The sequence below is a fragment of the Polypterus senegalus genome, chromosome 13 (assembly GCF_016835505.1).
Source record: "Polypterus senegalus isolate Bchr_013 chromosome 13, ASM1683550v1, whole genome shotgun sequence".
Taxonomy (NCBI): domain Eukaryota; kingdom Metazoa; phylum Chordata; class Cladistia; order Polypteriformes; family Polypteridae; genus Polypterus; species Polypterus senegalus.
The window spans coordinates 44,239,090-44,262,013 of record NC_053166.1 but is presented as its reverse complement, the minus strand read 5'-3'; the positions used below and the strand labels follow the sequence as shown (position 1 = coordinate 44,262,013).

The following is a 22,924-nucleotide window of genomic DNA, read 5'->3' as shown; positions in this document are numbered from 1 at the left end:
TTAAGAATTTGTTAATTACTAGGAATAATTATTTTTGTTTTCATTTTTAAAGGCAATCAAAGCATAATAACGTTTTTCAGTTTACTGGACATCTTTATGCGATCCTTCACCCTTCTAGTTGTGCCAATTGCTTGTTTATTTCAGTGTCTACCTAGGTATGAATATAATACTTTTTTTTAATTCTACTAGGGGGCTTGGCCCCCTGCTTGCTTTGCTCGCCAACACCATACCGCACCCGAATTGTGAAGAGGTGGGTTGAACACACCCCAAGGAGACGTGGCCGCCCCAACGAAACTCCTCTTAAATGGTGATACAGTGGGAAACAAATTGTGTTTCTTAACCTTCTCTTTGCTTGATCAGCTGCTGGATTGCTGCTTTTGCCGTGCCACATGATCCTTATATATACAGAGGCCTTTCTGCGCTCTGTATATATTATGTACATTTTCCATTACTATACCACATGTTGAAGCCAACAATTAGGACATTTTCTAACTAGAATAACTGTAGCTGGGTCACAAAAATAAATGTCCTGGCACATAGTTTGTTTTGTGGCCATGACTAATTTTCATTTTTTTTTTTTGTAGATTCTCCTTCTAAAGTACATAGTCAAACAAACTATGTGAGTTTTTTGTCTTTGGGAAAGATAAAATGTATGACTATGTTTCAGCATAATGGTTGTGACATTTCTACCTCATAATTCAAAATATATTTTTCATATATCCAGACAAACTGTACAAAATAATTAATCTCTCTTCATGTATTGTATGTAAAATAACTAAAGCCAAGAATTTTTAAAGCATGTAGGTACAATAGATTTTGTTATATACTTAATAATACCTGGTTACATTCATACTAGAGACCCACTTTTTTATAAAACATTTATCATACAGAAGTAGTGTGATGTGTTAAATGTGAAAAAATTAGTAAATCCAAAATAAGGTAATGGTACTTTTTACCTTTCAGCAGTTGCATTAATCCTGTCAGACAATTAACAGTTCATTAGTTTGATTATGTTTTTTACTTTTTAGTAATCTGATGAAATCTGCAAAAAAATTACCAATTCAAAAACTAATTGCTAAAATCACAAATTCAAATGAAAAAGTGACTTTTATGTTATACTGCTCATATAGCAATATATTGAAAAAATACTTATTTTAATGCATAAATACCAATTTATTTAATCGCAAAGCAGTACATTATTCTTGAAATGTCTTCCAGAATGGAAAAGGGTAGATTTATTCATAATCACAATTCTAAGTGATTGTGCTGCTGATTTTGGATTGTTTCTGCAATCCAAGACTGATTATATGTTCCTGTTGATACAGTAGGCACATAGATGTTAGAAATATATTTGATCTAATTGTACAGTAATGGTCAATCAGTTATGCAGTATCTGAGGTCTGCTTAAAGTTATGTGCAATATGCAACCAACTGTTTTGTTCTTACTTAAGAACATTGTCTCTGCATCCCACCATTAATTTTTTTACATTTATAACACAATTGACAGTTTTCAAAATACTGCTATAGTCTGCAGTTGTTGTGGTAGTATTTTTATAAAAAGTGGAAAAAAATAACATTTTGTGTAAAAGCATTATATTTTGCCTTTTGGCAGAAGGCTTTAAGTTTTTGTTGAAAAAATAAGAACAGTAAAAGGCAATTATTGCATGTACTGTGCATGTACATTAGATGACAATGTTTCCTATATGTACTGGATAATTATTGGGCACAAGTCATGTAGACTTCTTGTTGAAATAGTCAAAAGTAATCTAATTTCTCATACACATACTATGTATACTAATTACAACTTAACTTGAATATACTTGGCTGCAGATCAGTGTTTTTTTTTTTTTTTAATTTTAGTCAAGCCTCGTTGAAAACTGGTAATAAAATCAATTGAAAAAATATTTGATATCTCCTGCCCTTCATGTACCTTTAGTGCTTTTCCTCTGTATCTTTTTGTATCTGAACCTCTCTTGCCAGGAGCCTACTCAATTACCTATACCTATACCTATTCCTATAAAACCTGCTTCTCAGACTCTTATCACTTCCAGGTGCTTTGCTCACCTTCTGTCTGCTTTTGTACTTCCCATCTTTGAAGGTGACTCTCGGAGCGTCTACTATGCTTTTACTCTTCCTCGTGTGTCTCACAATCTCACTTGTTTTGATTGCATCACCAAAGCCAAACCGACAAATCACACCAATTTCTTGCAGGAAATGAACACACGCATAGACCTTAGCATTATTATTATATATTAGATTGGCCACAGTCTCACTTCATGAATGAGACTGAGAGTGCAACTCCAATTTAAAGGATAAAAGTTACTTTTGTTCCCTGAATATGGTCTCATTAGTGCATGCAGTTAAAACAATTAAGGTGTTGCACAGATAATTGTTGCGTTCCATTGTTGAATTTGCTCTTTTGTTAATCTTGGTCAAATGAGGCTCACTGAACTGTCTAATGGAATTTTCTAGTTTTACATAGAAATCGCTAACACAGTGAAAAATTGTTAGTTGAAATAAAAGAGTTTTTACACTATTCACAGTTCAAAATAAAAAATAGATTTTTACTGAGGATATTTCTCATTGCATTTACTCCCATCTAATGTTAAGGAAAATGCATATTTTATGACCTCTAGTGGCACAGATGAATGTATAGGTATGGATTAGTCTTTTTGTTCTCCTAAAATACTTTCCTTGTGGTCATTGTTAGGTGAATTTCCACCATTTGTTAAAATTTCGTTTGACACCTATTGTACATATATATGGTGCATAGAATAATATACAGTATGTGTAGGAGTTTAATTTTTGCAGTAGAAGTTGTGTAATTGTTAATCATCCTCTGCTACCCCTTCCCTTAATCCTACCTTTCTTCTTGCCTCAGTAATGTGACATTTAAGAAATATGTAGCTTTTTGATTGTATACAGTAGTAGCTGTCTTTTTTTTTTTTGTACTGTCCTGTTTGTAGGGGAAGTTACTTAATCTTATTAACAACCTCATACATTATGTAAGTTGATATTCAGGTAATAAACTTGTTGCTGGTCATGCATGTTAATTATTGCAGATTTCTGACTTCTTAACATTATTTATTTTTGTTTAATCTTTCCTGCATTATAGGCTCCGTTGGTGCCACAAATATGAATGAACACAGCTCGCGTTCTCATGCAATTTTCACAATTACTATTGAATGTAGTGAGAAAGGAGTTGATGGAAACCAACATGTGAGAATGGGCAAACTACATCTTGTGGACCTTGCTGTAAGTAATGTTTTAATTATGGTAACCAAGTATTTAGTAATGCCTTTTGAATGCTGCAGTAACCACTATTTTGTTGAAATTTTTGCTGCATCTACTACAAATGTATAAATGTAATCCTAAATATAACATTTTTATTTGTATGTATTGATTATTTGTGTATTCTGACAATTTTTTATTTTTGGTATGTGCGATTTGTGATTTCCAGGGCTCTGAGCGACAAGGAAAAACTGGGGCTACAGGACAGAGGCTGAAAGAGGCCACAAAAATAAACCTGTCACTCTCCACACTGGGAAATGTAATCTCTGCATTGGTTGATGGAAAGAGCACTCATGTTCCTTACAGGAATTCAAAACTTACCCGACTTCTCCAAGATTCACTAGGAGGAAACTCAAAGACTATGATGGTATGATGTTTTCCATTAGCTTGATAAACCTAACCCATGCTGTTTTGGAGTGTCTGGTAACTCACTTAAAATTGAACTGCAGTATGTAGTTGGATGGGATCACTGTTTAAGTCTGAACAGAATTTGTAAGGCTGCAAACTTTATGAGAAATGCTAACTGCTAAAAGTGTTTAAATGGTGCCCCAGTAATTGAATGCCATTAATTAATTGACTTTTTTGGATATGTTGATCATGGAGTGTATAATTTAGTATGTAATAATAATTAGAAAGGTAAATTAGAATTACCATCACTCATGGTATTTGATAGCTCATTAAATTAACTGAAATGTAATAAACAACTGTTTTAAGACATGAGGAAATATTTTCTAACTAACTTACATTTGTATTTACATTCAGAAGAGTGATTTATTTCACTGCTATTGTTAATGTCATTTTTTGCTCAGTGTGCAAACATTGGACCAGCAGACTACAACTATGATGAAACCATTAGCACCTTGAGATATGCAAATCGTGCTAAGAATATAAAGAATAAAGCTAGGATTAATGAGGACCCCAAAGATGCTCTTCTTCGTCAGTTCCAAAAAGAAATAGAAGACCTGAAGAAAAAGTTGGAAGAAGGTAAAGAAGTTTAAAAGAAAATATTTCATTTTTCAAGTGTTTCTTTCATACAGCTGCTTGGTGGCACTCTTGAGCTAAGTAAAACACTTTTGCAGCATTAAATTGAAATGTGCAGCTACATATTTTAGTATATTTAATATTTAAAATATTTTTCTCATTTATTTATAAGGTTAGTAGTTAATAATATATATTTAATGTGTATCTTTTTATAGCTTGATTTACTAGATTTTAATGGTGACATCAAATACAGTTTCTGTAACTAGTTAGCCTGTATCTTTTCCAATGAATAAATCTTATCACCATAATTATCTGGATTTGTAATAGCATAAACTGTTTCTTAAATTCTGAATCCTATGAGCTGGTTATGAGCAGTGATTTTAATTTTGACATTTAACACACAAGATGCACTTTGAATTAATTAACTGAATTAACTGATTTGTAAATTTCTCACTCAGTGTACATGTATCTCAAAATTTTATAATGACTCGTTTGGGCTAATAATGACCAGTTCTTTGTTACTATCACCATGGCCAACTATACTGTTGTGGTCTAACGACAGAATAAATACAATGTACTCACTCCATAGTCATTTTTTGGGACTGTGGGTTGGTATCTTTTATTTGTTTAAGTAAAATACTATTTTAAATTAAAAAAATAAAATACACAGTATTCTAAGCAGTGTAGGCACAAAAGTAAAATGGCCGGTTTGATCATAGAGAAAGCCACAATACTGCCCTTTAACTGAAAATAATGGTCTTAAACTAGAAAAAGAAAACAATTTCCTAAACATCCTGAGCAGTAAAATAATAGAGGACATTGTAAACTGGTTGGGGATACTCAAGAGCTGTACCTGAACCCAAATGGTATCCAGACAATCCAAGGGTATAAAAACAAATAAAGAATTTATTAACAAACAACAATAAATTACAGAAGCAAGGATATAAAACCTTCCTATGCAACAAAGTATCTGTGTACCCCTTGGGGTGGTGGTTTCACTCTCGATATTCACACTAGAAATCATTCTGACCAGCCCTATGAAATGTCTTCCTCCTACTAGTTGTACCAATGTTATTAAAGATGTGTCCCATATGTCAAAAGTGGTATTAAGTGTATTTCGAATTGATCAAATTGAAAGCTTATATCTAAAAACTTTCTAGGAGAAGAAATTTCAGGGTCAGATGGAAGTGGATCCGACGAAGATGAAGATGAAGAAGGAGAAAGTGGAGATGGAGAAAAGCGAAAGAAACGCAGAGGTATACACATTTTTTTCCCCTACAAATTTTTAATTCACAATTTTGCTATTATGAAATTTTACCTCCTTAAATGATAATAGAAAAGAGTCTCATTAATGTTTAATTCAGTTTAAATTTCAACATTTTCTGAAAGGAATGAGCAACTCAGTTTCAGATACTTGAATCTAAATTTAAACTTGTGGTGATTAATGTGAAAACGAACAAAATCTTCATTTTTCTTGTTTTTTTAATTTATAGCTCAAATATATCACTGCTTGAATAGTTACATTTTCAGTTTAATCAGTTTACATATGTAAATAATTTTATTTTAAATTTTCTAAATTTACATTTTCAGTTTAATCAGTTTACATACGTAAATAATTTTATTTTAAATTTTCTAAAATACATGAATAAAGCTAAGGTGTAATACAGTTATAAACCATTGTTTTTAGTCATACATACAAAATAGAGTTAACGTCTTACCAGATTTGATGAGTTTTCCAGCGATTTTCAGTCCTAGTCTTTATTTACATAATCTTAACAAATCGAAGGCAGTGTGCTCCAGTGAAACCATTCACTTAGGAAGACATACCCAGTGACTCACTCCAACTAGTCCATGACTTGCTCCAACATGACCTCACAGGAAGGGGCACTGTGTGCATGAGAGTTGACAACAAATTAATGTTCATCCAGAAGTACAATGCATAATTATGCAGCAATGAGGAATAAGGAAATTGGGTGTTTTGGACTTCACAAATAAAAGTGAAGAGCACCTGTTTGATATTTTCTGTACCACTACAAAAATGTAAAACAACTAAAAAAAGGCAGAGATTGTGGCTAAACTTGCCTTGCATGTTAAACTTTCCTACAGCCCTGACTGTGTCAGGCAGCACACTGTTGGATGTCAGAAAAAGGTGCGAGCTTGACTGTGCTGAAAAGTCATCACACAGTCATTAAATTTTACATTAAAGAGCAGTAACTGCAATTGGAAGGTCTGACATACCCTAAATCTATATGTGAAGCCATGTGACATAGAACACTAATAATTTGTTTTCTTAATTATATCTTAAGCCAGTATCACACAGAGATTAAAAAAGTGGATAGGGCCAAAACGAGAGCACTTCAAAAGCTGAAGCCATGCACAGACCCATGAGAAAGTATTAATGTTTTTTTAAGTTTATGAAAAACTGCAAACTTACTGCACAACCAATGTTACCTTTATTATATTTTTTTAACTGATGAATGGCTGTGAATAACCTAAGAGGTGGTATTTTCCGTTTAGCATGGCGAAGCACTGGGTTGTGGATTTGAGTTGTGTCATAGACTCCCCCATGGAGTATTGTGTGTTGCGAACCTCATACACATTCTGTTAGAAAGTCTAAGCAATGTGATGTACACAAGCATGAATAAGCAATATTACACTGTAAGGAAAGTCAATTGCAGCACTGAATGTAAATATAGTTTTACTTTCAAGAGATTAACCAATTTATACTTTGCCTTTATCATTTGTCTTCCTGCTAAATTAAATCCCAACTGAAAATCACACTCCTAATTTCAATAGTTTGTTTACCAAGATGTTGTTATAATCTTAATTTTCAAGAGACTTCAGGGCTGGAAGGAAACTGCTAATATACACTTTAGAAAAGTAAAGACTATGACTGTTTATAACAGAATATTCATGAAGATTTCTGTTATATATCTGTTAACTGGTAGGCATTCATTTAGCGCAAAGTGAAATATAGTCACTCTGCTAGACATGAGGGACATTCATTATGTATTAACAGTTGTCTTTTTTTAGAATACTATCCTGGTAATTTTTTAGAGGAATGAAGACCTTTTGGGAACAATGAGATGATAAAATAACATACAATTTTCACACCCATTCCTGCAAGTTGACAGTCTGCTGCATTAAATGTTGTAATGCTACCCTGCTTAATGATGTACAAATTTACTGGTTTATCTTGGATAGTAACAAACTACACTACACACATGTGTTCTATCTGGTTGGATTATGTGTTTTGAATTGATTTGTACACTGGAACAGTGCAAGATTTCTCATCTTCCAACACACCAGTTGGCTTGAAGTACAAAATAAAATATTATTTTTTTTTCAGGTATAGCCCTGAACTCTGCATTGTTCATTTTTACATTTTGTATGTGCTTTTTATACTCTGTCAAATATTTTTCACTTGACATTTGAGAATGGCAATAGTCTTCATTTCTTTTCAGCCTATTATTTTACAGAAATATTTTTCAGATTTGCTCTATAGCTCTTTAGGACATAGTTTCTAATTGATTTCTTAAAGTACTGTGTAAAGTGATACATTGTGTACATTTGTGATACTCACAAACTGTTTTTTTTTTGTTTTTGTTTAACCACTATCCAGATATAAAACACTTAAGTACTGCACACTCTGGTGTGTGTGTGTGTGTGTATATATGTATATATATATATATATGTGTATATATATATGTATATATATATGTATATATATATATATATATATGTGTATATATATATGTATATATATATATATATGTATATATATATATGTATATATATATGTATATATATATATGTATATATATATGTATATATATGTATGTATATATGTATATATGTATATATATATGTATATGTATATATATGTATATATATATATATATATATATATATATATATATATATATATATATATATGTATATATATATGTATATATGTATATATATATATATATATATATATATATATATGTGTATGCACTCTTAGGAGCTGTAAAATTATTTGTTGAATTATTCACAGCTGCCATAGCACATTTTGCCACTCAGGTGTAACCAAAATTGATTTTTGGTTGTTTCCTATTTTGAGTTTAGAGTTTGTAACTACTACTATCAATCCATTATTTCCTGTTTGTCATCTTAAATTTTTTTGTTGGCTTTCCTGTGTAAGAAAGCACATAATCTACAGAAGTAAGCCTAATATAAATGAATTGCCCTTTTCAAGATGATAAATTATAATTCAAAAAACAGTAATTTCATTTTACAGTGAAAAGGTATTTGCTTGGTTTAGTAAACTATTAGCTTTAAATCTCAAAAATTCTTGCATATGTTAATATGATTCCTCTCCCACTTAGTTTTAACTTTTATTACTTTAGGTTACATTTCATGGTTATATAATTTTTCTATAAAAACCTATGAAGTGCGGATAGTAGAATGCTTATAGTTTAACTTTTTTATTTTTACCTCTTACGAAATGTTAATGTACAAGACCTTTTATACCAAATATAGTATTAACAGTGAGGTATAAAATTTAATTGCTAAGTAAACTGCAACTTCTTCATTTGAAATAGCTATTTATTTTTACCCTTTTGTTCTTTCATACAATGCACAGTCAAAAAGAAACAAAGCATTTTGATACATACTGATACTAGGGTAGTTTATTGCATAATCTTTGATTTTTGTTTCCCGATAACTAGGTCTAGACAAGGTCAAGTGTTTTGATCAAATGCATGATGCATATTGTAGCAGTTTGGGGTTTTATATTCTATTTCACACAGTAAATATATTTTTAACTAATAGGCATTTTCCTCATCCACCAAATCCACTGTTAAATTACAAGTCCAAAAGCTTATTGTATGTATTTTCTTGTGATCCAAACTTAGCTGACTTTTTTCCATCAAAAAAATCTGTTACACAATATGTTAAGTTAATGATCTGAATGTTAAACTTTCTGATGCTGCTGTTACTTTTACCAGACTTGCATAGGTATACTAAAATGCATGACCAGTTCATTAGTAGAAAAAAATGAACATTTTAAACTGGAGTTGCTGATGTGAATTTGGATTCTGTATAACAGATACTTTAAGGTATTGAATCTGAAAAATATTTTCAGTAGTATTTCTTTTCCAACTTTGGGATTATTGATCATGCGAATATGATTCTGTGATAATCTTATTTTTAGCACCAGCAGCCTAATATATTTGTAATGTGCCTTAGCAGCAGTAACAGCTAAATAAAACCACCCTTCAAGTCCTTTGCTACCGGGATTTCTTAACACACCCACACTGCAAATTTGCAGTCATGCTGGTACTGTCATTTTAGTGATGCCAATCAACTCATTATCATTGATTAGAGTATGCACAAGAAAACTGAAGACAAATACATTGCAAACTGATGCAGAGACAACATAAGTGGGCGGATGACAGTAATCGTCAACAATTTAGAAACTTGAATATGTAATATGAAAGATATGTAGACAAATTTCAAGGAAGATAGAAGAAACCTTTGTTATGTGCAGTGTAAAATAGGGCAAAGAATAGTAGAAATGGAAACAAATTATAAAAAAAAACAGCAAAAGATCAACACTGAAGCCATTTGCTCCATGTTTTCTATGTAAATACATCTCCAGATATTGGTGACATATACAGTACTTGATGTTAGCAGTACAGAAACAAATGAATGTTTGTTTGTTTTGGAAAAAAATTCTCGACCCAGGCCATTAGCCTACTTCTGGTGCTTGGTTTTACTTGACAGCTTGAACAACCATACTCTAAAGCACTATGAAAACTTAGTTCACTTGTATTTTCATTTTATACTGATGAGCTGGCTTTTTCACAATCAGGTTTGACTTTATAGCCTGCTTTTAAAAATATTCAGTGACATGATGAAGGCCTTTTAACACCATCAATAATGTGCTAGTGAAACATATTGCTGTTGTATGCTGCCCGTTTTAATTAATTTTGCATATTTGTTGACTTTAGTTTTCATATTTCAACCAGTTTTATTTCTACCCTTTTTCTCAAGTATAGAATAAATTAAAATTGGCACAGTATATATATCTCTTGAATAAAATCTGTGATGACTGAATACCTGGTTTGGCAGTTGCTTGTTTTAAAATTTTTGAATTTTCCTATTCCTGGTAAATGATAAAGCTTCATTAACAGCTTATCCACTGTGAATAGAAGTAGACCTGTTTTTTTTTTTTATAAATTATTACACAACACTGTTTTCTAAAATGAAAAATAATAATATTAAATTTAACCTACTCATGACTATGTCACATTAAAATAATATAATTAACATGAATTTCAATTTTAAGGGTTGCCTTTTGTCTTTTACTTCTTTTAACAGTTAGCTTTGTTGGCAGGCTCATTTTGCAACATGTATAGAGTACAGTAAAATTCTTACTTGCATGCAGTAATCAACATACAATATATCGCTTTTCTCCAGTGCCATGATTATTGATTGTAACTATCTTACCACAAAACGTCTTTCTTCATTATCTGTTTAACAGGTGAGATTATTAGTACAGCAGAATCGATGTGCTATTTAAAATAATTGCTGATCATTTAAGATTAGATAATTTAATTTTTGTTATTGTACTAGCTCACATACTTGTCCTCAACTTGCCAAGTAGCTTAATGATTTAAAAAGTAATAAAAGTAAACCTAAAAAGTACACATTTCTAACTGTAAAATTAGCATTTTAGTTACTTAGTCTGTTGTAATGCTTATTGTATACAGCATGGTTACTGACATGAAGGGCTGAAAGTTTCTTGCGTATTACAGTAAAAGAATTCAATGCAGTGGCCCATCTGAATCTCCTTTAAAGCATGGTGTTCCTTGAGAATCATTTTGTTAAGTTTTTTGGGAGATTTTGCAATTTTCATTTTTATAGTTTGCTGATGTTTCAATCTAGTTACTAGTTCTCTTAAAAATTAAAACAATAATTTACATAATAATTATGTGATTTTATTCCAGAAATATTGATTACATGCTTACTTTGATGGTGATCATTGATTGTATTAAGAAATTTCTGCCCACATTTATTTTGATGTAAGGTTTTGTTTTAGTCTTTTTTTTTCTATTCTTCACCCCTCATTTCTACATAAAATGCTGAGTTTTTCCAAATTATTTCGTTTTGGTTTTCTCTCGCCCATATCTTCAAAGGGCTTAACCCAATGTACTATTCTTTTTCTGCTTCTCTCTGCACCTTATCTCCATGCACCATACTGCAGTCTTTCCAAATTCCCATTACTTTCTTGTGTACTTCACCCCTTGTATTCATGGACAGTTTTTTTGGCATATTTTTATTTTCTGTGATACTCAGCATTTCATCTTCATCTCCTTTTGTGTTTGAAACTTGACATTTTTTTAACTCATTTTACATCTACATGTTATGTTAGAATTGAAAATGTTATTGTACTATGTAAAAAATGAAAATAAAAAAAAAATTACTGTTGACCAGAGCAAATGACCAATCTTCAGGCTTAATTTCAAATTTGGACTTCTCTTAGAAAAGAGTGAGACACAGGTTCTTTAGAATTATTTATTTTAGGAATATTTCCTCTATGGTAATACCCCTAAACTCTGCACCTGACTGGAATATCATTAAGGGCAAAATTTCAGTCATTGCTCCATGGTTTTGCTTCAGCTCCTTGACAATCTCAATGGTATAAAACAGGTATGGAATATGTATACTAACTTTTCTGATTGTGTACTGCTAAAGGAAGTATTCCTGTAACTTTTTTTTTGTGGGGGTTAATTAGATATTAAAACAGCAATAATTTTACATGTATAAAAGTATGTGGTCTGTATGTATTTGTGACTGGTTGTAGACATTCTGCTTTTAACCTAGTCTAATGTGCATGTATATGAAATAACATAACAGCATGTCTTTGTGAGAGCTAGTTCTACACCATCAAGTTACTTTCTTTAACGTCTTTAGTGAGTCAATAGTCTAAACACTCTATTCTCTCCTGTCTCCTTCAATGGGTTTTCCTTGGGGTATGTCTCTTTTTCTTTTTTAGGCAGTAGCAGCAGCAGTAGTTCAGAATCTGCGTGTTCTGTTATTGAGAAACCTCTGGATAAATCCCACACCAGTGAGTTGGGACTGTTTGTAAAGAGACCTGGTTTCACATTAGCTTCCTTCTTCACATTCCTTTCCTGCTTTGGTCATCTTTTTAATACCAATGCTTTTTCCCTTTATAGTCTTGCTTAAAAAGAAAAATATATATATTTTGTGTTTGAAGTAATCGTTTTAAGCAATAATTAGATATGCATGTGTTCATCACTTTAATGCTTACACCTTGCATTACTGAAAAGACATATTGATTATAATCAGCATTCACACCTTAAATGAGGCGCTACACTTTGCAGATCATACTGTTTAAAGCAATGATGTTAAGTAATTTCTAAACAATAGATCTGAAATTACAGCATTTTTTGTTTTAATTTGTTCATATACAATAATTTGTTTTCCTTTTTACTGCACTGTTTTTAGAGCAGAAAACTAAAACATGCATATATGAGGTATATGAAGTAATGCTGAAAGAGGAAAAAGATTTACAAATCGTACATATTGTAAAACAAAATAAATTACATATCACTATTTTTTTCTGGTACTCCATGTAAATCAGTTTAGCATTTTGGTGAATTTTTAGAATGGTCTTGCTTAATACTGTAAGATATTCAACTTTAGAACAAGAATGACACTTTTATTAAAACATGTGACTTTATATACTTTCCTTGTGCTTATTCATAATAGATTACATTAAAGCTCTTTATTTACTTTGTTGTTACTGTGATGAATCCTAGGCCTAACTTTGCTATAAAAGCCAATACTAAACAGATGCGTTCTAATACGTAAACAGTGATTTGTCTAATATATATATATATATATATATATATATATATATATATATATATATATATATATATATATATAAAATGATCCATAACATTTCCATGGTTCTCACATGGAGTAAAATGTACTGCCTTGGTGTGTTCTGGGTCAGCAATTGTAATTATTATTATTACTATCATCATCGTCATCATTAGCTTGCTTGAAGGTCAATTAAAAGTTTTAAGGCTGTCAGGTACACAAATTTTTTTTTAATAGTACTTGGTTATGTGTTAAGATTTATAGTATGTTGCATTTTATAAGCAGTTGTGGAGCAATATATTGTTTTATAAATAAAAATAATTACTTTGGGTCTATCAATGGAAATAATTGTACTGTATTGAGTTTGACCATTCTACCAAAAGCCATAATAGGGTTTAAACTGTATTCACTAATAAGAAAGTAAAATAAGTATATAATTATAAGCTGTACTAAAAAAAGTAGAATATAGTATGATTCACACATTTGATATTTTCTCCTTGAGAATTAAAAAAACTCACAAATTATTGTAAAGTTGTTTGAAGCTAAATTTACAATGTTTGCATATTCTGCTGCTGGATTACTGAAAATCAGGGTGGTTAAGCATATGGGGAAACAATGATTTTAACATAATATATTTTCAACCGCAAAGCTCATCTCTTCTCTTACCCTTCCTTTCATGCGCATTTCAGTGGTGAATTGTCATAGATAGGACATGCATGAATTTTGCAGGAAAACCTATCTACCACTACAAATGCAGAAGTGTCTCGTAAATTGATATGGATAAATTGATTTATCAATAAAAGTTGACAAATTCTACTAAACATGATTATACAAACAAGTACAATATCAATAACATTTTGAATAGTAGAATGTATTAACAAAAGTAATTAGTGAAATTAGGTAGGCATAATAAAACTAACATTTTATTTTAATCACTCATTCACTCTCTCATGCCTGGTCAATCCACTTATGCAAGGAAGGGTTGTAGTAGCATGTGCTGTATAGGTCAGTCTGAACCACTAGTCCCTAGTCTTGTAGTGTCTGCAATGGAAAACCCACACACAGTCGAGAAATCCAGTAACATTTTATTTTCCTGTCATGCCTGCTGAACTTTCACCATAATTCCCCACAATAGCATTGAAGTCTTTCAGAAAAATGTATACAGACAATACAGTAGGTGTCACCCATTTCAAAGCCAAATCCATTTCCTCTAATGGTCGAATACTATGAGTTACTGCTGTGGCAATTCATCAGAAATTTTTCATCTCTAAAAGGTAACATTGAGGTAACCCATTTGTATTCCCACATCCACTTCCACCAAGATCTCTCCTGTGGAGCAACTCTACACTTGCAGAAAGACCACCCAATTGTGAAGAGCTCCAGGTCTAGTGTAGTGTGTGTCTCTCACTGTATCTTGCCAGTACCTTTATACATTGACATAATTTTCTACATCTCGAAAGCCCCTTTCAGTTTTCAAGTTGTATTATCTTTTGATCTGTCCTTCAAATGCCTGTCACCATGTCTTGCACCCAAACTTAAAACCTGATTGATTTCCCTATTTTGTTGCAGTTTCCACATAAATTAATCAAAAATCCCAAATTATGCATGAATAGAAAACAACACTTAAGAGAAAGAACCAAAAAAGGATTCACAAAAAGAAATATTATTTAATGGTTTAGATTCTAAATATGCTTCATTTGTTTCTCTGCTTGCGTAACCCACTTGTAAACACACAATGCGTTGTGGTAAGTATGAATTATTAAGAGAAGTTTAAGAAGTAGAAACAAGTGAATATTTTTTTTTTGTATTAATTTTATTGCAATCCATACAAAGCAATCATGTTTTTACAAAAAGAAAAATTGAGTTAAGAATAGATCGATCCCCACCCCTGAGAGAGAGAGAGCAAGCCAAACGGCATAAAATTTAAGGCTTGTAAGCATACCTAAATTAATAAATTCTCTGTGCTTCATGAACTTATTTTAAAATATTACTGAATAGATCCTGCCATGTTTTGAAAAAAGTCTGTGAATATTCAAATGGAAACATTACCCTTTTTTATAACCGAAACCTACTGAAATAAGGATACTTGGTTTTGCTGTGTTTGTGTGCTGCATATGTGACTTATCATACACAAGCCTGAAGTCATTGCACTCAATAACGCATCAGGTGATACACTTTTGTGTTTTACTGTGATATGACAATAATATATTCACAATATGTAAATATGGTAGTTATAATAACTATTTACATCCCTGAATCTGTCAGATATATCTTTGGCACAATAATGTTGTTTTTTAACAAAATTCAATGCATTATTACAATGAATTATTAATCACTCAATATTATATCTTCTTAAAAAGAACATAACTCCATCACAAGTCTTTGCATGCCTTAGTACATATTTGCTCATAATCTTTGCAAGGTACTGTGATCACTAACAGTTGATTTGTGCCTGTCAAAGACAATGTAACTAAAGGTGACTAATTATATTTGTTTCTTCTCAGACTATCATTGCTTTTATAATAAAAGTATGCATTATATTAAAATAGCCTTAGTGTCTAAGATATATTTACATATAAGCATATTTTACTCATTTTAACGTGGCTAAGCTGAAGTTTAATTATAATTCTTAAAATAATTACCTTAAACAGAAATTAGAAACTAATAATAATTCTCAAATGCTGAGTAAAGTAGTACATGTTAAGCTATTAAAGGTAGAAGCGGTACAACAAATGATGCTAAATCACCTTCTATATTAAAATTCATTCACATAAATAAATATTTTAAACACAAATTATAAAAAAGATGTTTCCCCACCAAATCTTCTTATGACATTGTTATCATTTATTTTATCTGTTTCATTGCATGATGGATCATTGATGTTCTCTCATTTGTCTCATCATTTTTTTTCAATAAAGATCTTGATTTTTGCAATAAAGTGACTGCCCTTTTCTAAACATGTGTATGACACTAAAATGTTTTGTAACATTGTCCTAGTTATTATTTATAATTAATTTGCAGCAGCACCTGTTTTAATCAATTTTGGTTAGTTAAATATCTGGCAAGTAAAACCAAATCATGTTTTTCTGTAAATTCTGTTGTATGTGTGCATGTTTCTGTGCTGCTACTCTGTGGGCATCTCTTCAAGTTATTTAAAATTTTTGTTTAGTGTCTGAAAAGGAATGCAGTCACTTTGAGTTATTCTAGCTCTTAGACCTCCTTCAGTCCTTTCTGTATATCATTTACTCTCCCTTGTTATTTGACATTGTTCAATATGTGGTGTTGTCTTTACCCATTTTTTATTTTATAGTGATGTTGTGTTCTGTGTATTTGACACTTTCCTTCTCCACAAAAACACTTCTTAAAATTTACTTTTCCCCTCTATAATAACATTTTAAGTAATAATCACAAAATAATATATTGTTCTCTTATTTTTCTCTGATCTTGATACAAATGCTGCCTTTGACTTGCTAATTTCTTCTACTTAAATCAAGATCAAACAGGTTGGTTTTAACATTTTTACCATTGCTTTATACAATGGAAATACAATTCAAACTTTTCAAGTTAATATCATTTGATTTTATTTACGGGTTATACCATATTTATGATACATATTGGGTTGAGGTTTAATTATCTTGAGGTTGACTATTATCTAATGATTTCAAGATGCAGTTACCTAATTATTTGTTATTTCTACACAATAATCTTTTTTTTTTTATTCAGGAATTGATAAGGTGAGCAGTTACCAGTAACTGAAAATATAGCTTAATGGTCTATTTTACGCATGTAAGAAAATTATATTTGAAGTATTGCTTATTGAGAATGTAATAATATTTGGTAGTTCAATTAGAGTTGATTAGAGTTTGAGTTACCAAATCTTAATAATAGTGTTTGGTCAACTAAACCTAAATTGTAAGTAAATGGTTTCTAATAGTACCATCAGAATAATTTTGTAGTTGTAGAAGATGTATAAGGATAAATTCAAGTATCTTCTATAGCACTTATCATGCCCAAATGGAATAAGCAAGTCAAGCACACAAAGAACTTTGTATTCACTGCATGGAAAATTCAGTTAGCCATGTATCTTATGACTTTGAATCAAAAGTATCATTTGAAAAAAAGACAAAAGTATTTAGTAAGATAACAACAATAGTAAGAGAGGCAATGAAGACAAAGAAAATGATGGTCATGAACTCTGAAAAATATATTGGTCTATTTGTATATTTTTCCACAGTACAATCCAAAATTTTAAACTGAGGGAATGTGAACATTGTCATTGCTTGCTTCAACTAAATATTCGGATTGTGAGATTATTGCTGTAGGAGGTTTTGTTATCACCTTTGAGAGCCTATAATAAACAAATTACTTTATAACTGCAACAAAATCAGTTGTGTGGAATTTAATTTGTTGATGCTATGCAGATACAGCATCAAAACATACAAAAAAAGAATGACAGTCGACAGTAAGAATCACTCTCCAACAGCCCACAAAGCAGCCATTGTATCAAGAAATGCAGTTAAAGTTATTCCACAAATGTGTATACAGTAGATGATACTTAAGGACAAGATGTTAAGTACATTCATATCACAACTTCAGTATAGCATTTTTCAGTCCTGGTCTTGACTGAACAAGGCCATTTTCCAGACTGAAAGTGAAAATGGGTTAGGCAAGGTGTGAAGGATCAAAAAGTTTTTTTTTGTCCATATTTCAATTCTCAGCTAGATTTCTTCTTTGTCACTTCAAATAGGTTCTCTTGAATTATTTCTCTTAACCCCTCACAGTACAAATGCATTCCTTAAACTCAACTAACAACACTCATAATGCTCTTGTGTGGACCAATATCCTGTCTTGGAATAGTTCCTACTTTCTTCCCTTACCAGCAGTATAGTCTTTGGTTCCCCAGAGCCATAAACAAGAAAAAAACTTTATAGTATAGTTTGGTGTACAAGCAAAGATATTGAACTTTTGCCATTTCATAATGTAATGAATGTAGACTTCAGCTACAACAGCAAAGTTTGCCCTAATTTAAAACTCAAAGCTATAGAAATTGGTCAGACTGTAGAAGTATTTTAAAAATTAAAGTTTAAAGGTAATGGAAACATTACAGTAGATGTTTCTCAGATCATCTTCTTAGAATAACAATTTTTTTCATTACTTTTTTCCAATGGGAAGCCAGAGCCCAACCTGTCACCACAGGGTGTAAGGTGGGAACAAATGATGATAGAACACCACCTAATTAGAGTTCACATTTACTCCCACACTCACATAAGGTCAGTGTAAAGATGTCAGTCAGCCAAATCTGAAGTACATGGAAAGAATGCAGTGCCCATACAGCTCGTGTGGAGCTGTGAGAGTAGTTTCATATTATTATTATTATTATTATTATTATTATAGAATTCTCATCTATAGCAGGATATAGAAGTCAAAAGTATGGTTTGTTTAGATAAACAATACTGGTGCAGTTGTACAATATTACAAACATTGTGTTGTTTTTTTTCCTCTTTATTTTTTAAACAAGTGTATTGCCTATTTCAGTTTTTATTAGTCTAGTATCTTGGGTTCAGTTAAGTGTCTGTTTTGTAGTTTGCACATTTTCAAAGTGTCTGCATGGGATTTCCTCCCATATCCCTAAGAATGTGTGAATTAAGTAAATTGGTGATTACAAATTGGCTGTGAATAGTTTTTGAGCTTAAGTTTGTGATGTAGTGCTGCCTTAACAAGGTTTGTTACCAACTTTGCATCCAGTACTGTCAGGATAGGCTCTGGTCCACTGTGACATTGAAGTGGTTTACGTGGGTTCAGTAATGTTTTGTTATATATACAGCATAATGAGAGTTTACAGATAATCAATAGATTGTTCATTTTAATACATTTAAGGTAAAAAGAAAGTATCTCCTGACAAAATGATGGAGATGCAAGCAAAAATTGAGGAGGAACGAAGAGCTCTTGAAGCCAAACGTGATATGGAGGAGGAAGAAAGGAATAAAGCACGAGCAGAACTGGAAAAAAGAGAAAAAGATTTGCTCAAAGCTCAGTGAGTAGATTTATTTTTAACTTGACTGCTGAGATTAATTAAATTGGACAGGACTTAAATTACATCAAAAGTGTATTTCCAAAAAATTTTAAGAGATACAGTTGCTAAAATGTGTGCTGTGTATACATTAATTATGCAACTCTTCAGTTTATGTAATTGAGAATTGCCATACTTTATTGTTCGCACATCTTGACATTTTAGTATACTTCTTTACAATGGCTTGTCTTACTAATAACTAATTTAAGAAAGATTTGTGTTTTATCAAAATTTCAGTGCTATTGCTGAGTACAGAGAAAACTCTTAACTTTGTTGTGCTTAGTATTCTGCTCCATTTCATTGGCCCGCATACATCCTGCCTTTATCTGATAATTAATAATTTGACAAAATTCTCTTTGCCACTTTAAGGCCGCTTTTAACAGGTTTAACCATGTTGGCTAGGTTGCCAACATGACTACTGCTCTTCCTCATACCAACTTGCTTTATTCACTTTATACTTTACAATGTTTAAAAGAGGTGATGAACTTATTCTAACTTAAGGTCACAGAGATATAAATAAACAAAACCGGTACTTTTAAAGTTGATATTTGAAGTTCTTAATATGTTTTCATTTAGAGGTTTCCACATTTTCATGTTTTTTGTATATTTAGAGTAACTTGGTAAAGTCCACAGTGGTGTTAGAATATTATTGATGTCATATTTGTAACACTGTTAACCTAAAAGAAATACTAAAAAAACAAACTCAACAAAATTCCAATTCATAAAACAGGCAGTGCGGAATAGTTCCATGGTGTTGCTCAGATATGTTCTTGTAAGTCTCTTAACAGTGATTCATGGATTAATTTTTTTATGTGTGCTCTGCTTGCTTAGATAAATAATGTATCTTGTAAAATTATGCTGTACCTTCTGTGCAAAACATTTTTGGATAGTACTTTTGGTCAGTACTTTGGCTGGCATAGATATAAGGGTACTACTTATCTTTTGGTGTTTGTTGTCCTTGTTATAGACAGGAACATCACTTACTTCTAGAGAAGCTTTCTGCTCTTGAAAAGAAAGTAATTGTTGGAGGTGTTGACTTGTTGGCTAAAGCTGAAGAACAGGAGAGACTTCTGGAAGAATCTAATAATGAGCTGGAGGAGCGACGAAAAAGGGCAGAGCAACTACGTAAAGAGCTTGAAGAGAAAGAGGTGAGGAGTCACTGAGGATGGTCTCCTTTGTCATGGAATTGCTAAAGCGCTGTCTCTTTCAGGCTTCATTTGTAACCCTTCAGTTTATTTCATTATAGAAATGTATTACTTGCTTATGTGTTTTTTTTAAATAGCAAGAGCGCTTGGATATTGAAGAGAAGTACACTAGTTTACAGGAAGAAGCTCAAGGAAAGACCAAGAAGCTGAAGAAAGTTTGGACTATGTTGATGGCAGCAAAATCAGAAGTAAGTACAAAACAGATAATGAGCTACTTTATATAAAGTAGTGTCCACTACTAGAAAAGTATTTAGCTTCATGCATGTGATTTGTATTTTTAGAAAATTAAGAAATGTATCCAACTGCATATTTTCCACTATGATACTCTTAATCAGGCTGTAAATCTTAGTGTAAAACTACTGAACACTACTGTAGTTTAGTTGGCCTGCATAACAGTACCTTTGTTGAAGCTGAATGTAGACTTTCAAGAGATGTAAACGGGAAGAATGCATTTAAGCATGTAGACAGTTATCTTAGAAGATATGAAAAAGAAATAGAAGTAGCACTGGAAAAAGAATAATTTAAAGGAATGCCTGACACCCAGCACTGACAATTATATATATATACACATATGACACTTCAGAAAGCAATGATGGATGTCTGGCATTGTATATGTGGAAGACATGAAGATTGAGAAAACTGAGAAAATTAGGATATAGCGGGTTGCATAATGACTGACTGACATTATAAGAACTAAAGATGTGGCTATGGAGAAGAATGACAAAAGTAAGATGTCATCTCATAAGTATTCAGATTCTTAATTCAGTATTTTGTAGAAGTCCCTTTGTCAGAAATTTGAGTTTTGATTCTTTCTGGGAAGTCTGTATAAGCTTTGCACAACTGGATTTAAGCAGTTTATCCCATTCTTCGTAGCAGATCCTCTGAAGCTCTGTTAAATTAGATGGGAAGCATTTGTAAGCTGCCATCTTCAGGTCTCTCCGCACATGTTCTATGGGTTATATGTGTGGGTTTTGGCTGGACCACTTAAGAAAAGTTGGATACTTGTCCCAAAGCCACTTCAGTGTTGCCATGGCTGTATGCTTCAGGTCATTTTTGTGTTGGAAGGTGAAGAGTCACCCCAATCTGAGGTTGTGTGGTCTCTGGAGTGGGTTTTCTTCAATGACCTGTTTAGCTGCATTCAACCTTCCTTCAGTTCTGATAAGTCTCCCTGTCCCTGCTGCTGAAAAGCACCCCCATAGCAAGATGCTACCACCAGCATGCATCACTATAGGTATGGTATTAGGCAGGTGATGAGCAGTTTCAGGTCTTTGCCAGATACAGTATTCGGAGGTCATTCCAAAGAGTTCAATTTTTGTCTCATCAGACCATAGAATCTTTTTCTTCATGCTTTCAGGGTCCCTTTAACTGTCATGCACATTTTACTGAGGAATGGCTTCTGTCTAGCTACTCTACCATGAACATCTTATTGATGGAGTACTACTTGTTTTTGATTTTTAACAAATCAAGTTTTCAATTTGTCATTCTGGCTTATTGAGTGTAAATTGATGGGCAAATATAGCAAATGTATCCATTAAAAGTAATTCTACAACACAATAAAGTGTGCAGAAAATGAAGGGGTGTAAATACTTTTTGTACCCACTGTATGTGCCTCTGTATGGGTAACTGACCTAGTAAAGCAAAAACTTTATTGCTGTACAGACACTGTTTTCTTTGCCAACATTTTAAATTTTAAATCTTAATGTTTTAATCATATCTCTCTATTATAAAAGAAAATCTTGAGATGAGCCTTTTGCCAAGAGATTTTGTCAAGTCTCGTCTTCCTCTCAGCCTTTTTTAAACATGCCCACGGTCCACTCAACTCTTATTTGTGTGAATGCTTTTGTCAGACACAGCTCCTGCGCTCTCAGCTCTTATAAATTTTATGTTTTCCTCATTCTAAGTCGTTTATGAAAAGTCCTCAGTTTCATCCTTTAAAGAAGCTTTTCTGGACAGTATTTTTAGACATACAGTCTATTTGTTTCCTTCAATGTAGTCCTTTTCTGGGCAATAATTTTATACGTTCTAGATGACACATCAACGACTAAACGAAGAAGAAAGGGCAGCACGTCGAAAGAGGCCCAAAAGCGTTGAAGAGAATATAATTCAAAAAAGAACAATAATAATCTAAGTGCAAATTCAGAAAATAAGGAAAGTAATAATCAGCCCGGACCAAGTGGAATTGAAAACCTAGCAGGTCCAAGCAGGGTTAGAAATAAAAGACAAAGAGTAGTAGACAAAGTAGAATGTCGTAAAGAGGTTGACATGATACACATGCAGAGCAGGTTAGCGATTATGAAAGTACTAAGATTTGAAAGTCTCAAAAAACTAATAGTAAAGATCACATTAGTGCTAACAAACAGACATTATTACTCTGTGAAATAACGGAACAGCGAAAAGAGATCGAATGTATGGACATAGATGATATGACAGAGTATGTAGATATTGTTTGGCTTTAAAGTTTAATTCAGAGACTTGTTTA

The 22,924-nt window shown here is 32.0% G+C and overlaps 1 protein-coding gene across 2 annotated transcripts in view; it reads left to right on the top strand.

The window, feature by feature from the left end:
* Positions 1–22,924, top strand: part of kif3a (kinesin family member 3A) — a 46,617-nt gene that overhangs the window by 11,815 nt on the left and 11,878 nt on the right. The window contains exons 6-14 of one of the 2 annotated variants that reach the window (XM_039774682.1): positions 3,116–3,255; positions 3,461–3,658; positions 4,101–4,275; positions 5,433–5,528; positions 12,317–12,388; positions 16,665–16,673; positions 19,048–19,204; positions 20,208–20,388; positions 20,523–20,633. In XM_039774682.1, the coding sequence (XP_039630616.1) occupies positions 3,116–3,255; positions 3,461–3,658; positions 4,101–4,275; positions 5,433–5,528; positions 12,317–12,388; positions 16,665–16,673; positions 19,048–19,204; positions 20,208–20,388; positions 20,523–20,633 (1,139 nt within the window). The remainder of the gene's footprint in view (positions 1–3,115; positions 3,256–3,460; positions 3,659–4,100; positions 4,276–5,432; positions 5,529–12,316; positions 12,389–16,664; positions 16,674–19,047; positions 19,205–20,207; positions 20,389–20,522; positions 20,634–22,924) is intronic. The other variant, XM_039774683.1, reaches the window with a different exon arrangement.